Source organism: Castor canadensis, chromosome 5 (assembly GCF_047511655.1).
Source record: "Castor canadensis chromosome 5, mCasCan1.hap1v2, whole genome shotgun sequence".
Lineage (NCBI taxonomy): Eukaryota > Metazoa > Chordata > Mammalia > Rodentia > Castoridae > Castor > Castor canadensis.
In genome coordinates, this window is record NC_133390.1 from 166,344,020 (window position 1) to 166,348,266 (window position 4,247).

The 4,247-nt window shown below is 42.1% G+C and overlaps 1 protein-coding gene across 1 annotated transcript; it reads right to left on the reverse strand.

The window, feature by feature from the left end:
• Positions 1-1,321: 1,321 nt before the first annotated feature.
• Gtsf1l (gametocyte specific factor 1 like) lies at positions 1,322-1,769 on the reverse strand. The gene is given in 3 exon segments (XM_074072415.1): positions 1,322-1,360; positions 1,362-1,417; positions 1,493-1,769. Coding segments are annotated over 3 exon segments (372 nt in total).
• Positions 1,770-4,247: the final 2,478 nt, after the last annotated feature.

Below are 4,247 nucleotides of genomic sequence, written 5' to 3' on the forward strand. Positions count from 1 at the left end.
TCCCATCTGCTGGTTTTAAAAATATATTTTAATTTTTGGCCAGATAACACATTTGCATGTACTCACATGAAAAGGGCAATATTAGGTTCTAGGGAAAAAATCAGCAAGCATTTTCTTTTTCCTTTCTTTTTGATTAGTGATAGCTATTTTTAGTGTTAACTGTGCAGAAAACAGAGTTGGCGAGAACACAGAGCTGCAAGGGAGTTGGAGGAGTTATGTGGCTGTACCTCTTAACTCTGAAGGGTAGGATATGCTGTGCCATGTCAAGGGGCAGTCACAAGTAGACACAATCAGCAGCCTAAGTCACCAGGAAAAGGCTACTTCCTGCCCATTGTTTGGGAGAGAGGATTGAATTTAGGGCCTGGTATCAGTTTTTTCTGAAAGGGGTCAGATGGATAATCATTGAAACTTCTGTAGGCAGGACCCCCCATTCTGTTGTATCTTTGAAGAGAAGTTTTATGCCAATACAGTTACAAACATATTCATGTCTTCTCCCTCAGTCCTGAAAAATGGTGGCATATTATATAGACTGCTCTGGATTTGGTTTTTAATCATTTAAACCCAGGAGTTGGCAAACTATGTCCCATGGGCCAAACCCACCCCATCACCTGATTCTGTAAATAGTTTTTTCGGAATGTGTTCAATGCTTAAATAGCTGCCTTTGTGCTCTAGAGCCAACTATTTGCTACCCATATAGGATAGTGGACAAAGCCTAAAGTGTTTGGTGTCTGGGCCTTTATTCAAGTTAAATATGTGTCCAGTCTTTCCACATCAGTACAGAAGGACCTTCTGCACTTTGGTTCATGGCATATTCTCTCTCTCTCTCTTTTTTTGTGGCAATACTGGGTTTTGAACTCACATGCTAGGCAGGTACTCTACCACTTGAGCTACCCTGCCAGCCCCACGACATATTCTTTCATTGTAAGGTTGCTCCTAATTCACTTAGGCCATGCTAATGGATATTTAGGCCATTTCTGACCTCTTGCTGCCACAAATAATGCTGCAATGAGTAACCTTGTACTTACCTCCTTTTCTACATGTGTAAGTGTATTTACGGGATGGAGTCCTGGGAGTGGAATTGCTCAAGCCTAATCATTGATAATTTTTATAGCTATTGTCAAACTGCCCCCCAGAGGCAGGATCACTTACATTCTCGCCAATGTTATGCACCCCGCTTTTGCCTGCCTTCTGAATTTACCAACCTGCTAGGTGATAGGGAAAAACCAGCATCCAGTGTAGTGTAGTTTGCAGGCCTTTATTCTGATGAACTGCCAATCTGTTCATGCATTTGAGAGCTGTGTGTGCTTCCTCCTGTGGCCATTTACTCTCCTGGTCTGAGGGTCTTCTGGGGGTTGGTCTCCCCTCTCTCTGACTCTTGTGTCACTTTCACAGACAAGCTTTTGGGGAACAAAAGACTTAAGGACAAATATAGGGTGACAGTTAGGGCCAGCGACGTTCCAGATATCGGGGCTGGGAAGCCAGGGGGAATCCTGCAGGGGGTTGTCGTTCTGCTCTGAACTTGGAATGCTAACTTCCAGAGGGCTCAAGCTGCCATCTTCCTCCACAGAGCTTCTGTTGATGCAGGCAGCCTCGTGTTCCTCCAGCTTTTTGATGGGCACCACATGGCAGGCATTATATTTGAAGCTGGCCATCTTTTTGGCTTTCTTGGGGTTCTTCCTCCTGCAGGACGCCAGGTGGTACTGGAGCCTGCTGAGTGGGATGTGGTGTTGAGGATTGTAAGGACAAATTTCTAAGGCTTCTGGCTCCATGCGAAGTAGTTCTTGAATCAAGTATGCCACTGCCCAGGTCTAAATGAAACACCCCCACAGAAAAGTCCCTTGGAAAGGAAGGTGCTGTCCTCCATCCAGTGTTGGCCCTTGCAACTCTAGGTGAAGGTCTTAACTCTGTAGGCTCTGTCAGCAACAGCTACACAGGGATCAGAGTTAGCAAACAGCACACCAGTCACAGGTCTATATAGCAGATGTGAGAACCCAAAACACACAACGGCCACAAAGGAGGTGAAGAAGTCATGTGGCCACGCCCCTTGACTCAGAGAGCTAGGATACACTGTGGGATGTCATGGAAGCATCACAATGGGCAACTTACATCAGAAAAAGGTTACTTCCTGTTTGTTCCTGGGGAGGGGTGAGTGACTGGAGAGAGCTGCCATTCAAAATTGTTTATGACATGTATGTTGTCACTTAAGTCTTCTAACTGCCCCATATTAGTTTAGTGAAACTGATATATTTGGATTTAAACCTACTACCTTATTTTTGTGATTTCTAACCTATTCTTTGGTTAAATTTTTTCTCATTTTAAATACACAGTTTTAAAAAACAAAACTTTTGTTTCCCCCTCTATTTTGTACACTTCTTAATCATTCAGTGATTACAAACTAGAACATTCATAGATAATGTAAACAAGTTTGAGGTTAATGCTTTATTGTCTTTCTTGATAAAGCTCATATAGGGCTTTGCTTCATTTAATCCCCTCCTGACTTAGGTTTTTGTTCCTTGAATTTTAAACCCAATTTTAAAGGCTTCACTGAACATTATTGCTATTCCTCCCTCCTTTTTTAATTTTTTTGGTGGTACTGGGGTTTGAACTCAGGGCCTTGTGCTTGCCAGGAAGGTGCTCTACTTCTTGAGCCATGCCCTCAGCCCTGCTATTGTCATTTTTATTATCAAAGTTTATTTACATGTCCCTCATATTTACTCTTCTCTTTGCTACTTTGTTCTTCATCTCAGACCTATCACATGGGAGCACTGTCTTCCTGCTGAGGTTTAACTTGGAGAATCTCTCAACAAACTTCTGTGGTTCTGTTTGCCCAGGAGTGGCTTTCTTTCACCCTCATTCTTGAAAGATATTTTCACTGAGTATACTTCTGCTATTTTCTCTTCACGTCGGATAGAGCAGAGTACAATTTCTTCTCATTTCCAGCACTGGGGGTTGAAAGTTCAGATACCCACTGTTCCCTAATTTCTTTAGAAGGAAACCTATAGTTAGGCATTGTATGCATGTCTATAATCCCAGCTACTTGAGAGGCAGAGGCAGGAGGATCTTGAGTTTGAGGCTGGCCCAAAGACCAGGTAATAACAAGACCCCATCTCAAAAACAAAATACAAACAAAAGGACTGAGGGCATGGCTGAAGTAGAGTCCTTACATTCAATCTCCAGTACTGAAAAAGAAAAAGAAAAACAGGTAACATGTCTTCTTCAATGTCTGCCTGAATTCTTTATCTTTGTTTTTTTTTTTCCTACAGTTTTATTATGATGTTGACCTGCAGATTTGTTTTGTTCTTTGTATTTATTTACTCATCTGCAGATGAGTGTCTTTCATTAGCTTTGGAAAATGTTCAAATATTGTTTTCAAATATCACTTCCTCTTTATTTTCTCTCTGCTTACCTTATAGTATCTCATCCTCTCTTCTGTATTTTTCTGTGTGCTATATTCTGGATAATTTCCTCTGATCTAATCTATACTTTTGTTTCTTTTCTTTTCATGGTAGTACTGGGATCTTTTAATTTAGCCCTTTGCTCTTGCTAGGCAGGTGTTCTACCACTTGAGCCACACTCCCAGCCCTTTTTTGCACTTTTCATGTAGGGTCTTGTGTGGTTTTTGTGTTTTGTTTTTTGTCTCAGACCGTGAGCCTATCTGTTCCTCCTTTGTAGCTGGATCACAGGCATACCACCACACTTACTGATTGGGATGGCATCTTGTTTTTTGTCAGTGTTGCCTCCAACCATGATCCTCCTGATCTCTACCTTCCCAGTAGCTAGAATTACAGGTGTGAGCCACTATACCCAGCCTGACTTACAGTTTAGTTCATTATTTCTAAGTATGCCCATTTTTTTGTTTTTATGCGGTTTGTTAGTTTTGGTTTTGGGCAGTATTAGGACTTAAGCTCTGGGCCTCAAGCTTGCTAGGCAAGCACTTTTCCACTTGATCCATGCCCCCATTGTTTTCTAGTTTTGGAGACAAGTTCTCATTGTGTATCCCAGGCTGGCCTCAAACTCTTGATTCTCCTGCCTCAGACTACCATGTACTGGGATTACAGGTGTGTACCAGCACACCTGGCCTCTAGGTTTTTTTTGGTTTTTTTTCTTTTTGTCTTTTCTTTTTTGGTGCTGGGATCGAACCCAGGGCCTCACACATGTTAGGCAAGGGCTGTACCACCGAGCTATATCCCAGCCCTGGCCTCTGGTTTTTAATTATGATTTTTATATTTTGCATTCCTATAGGCTCT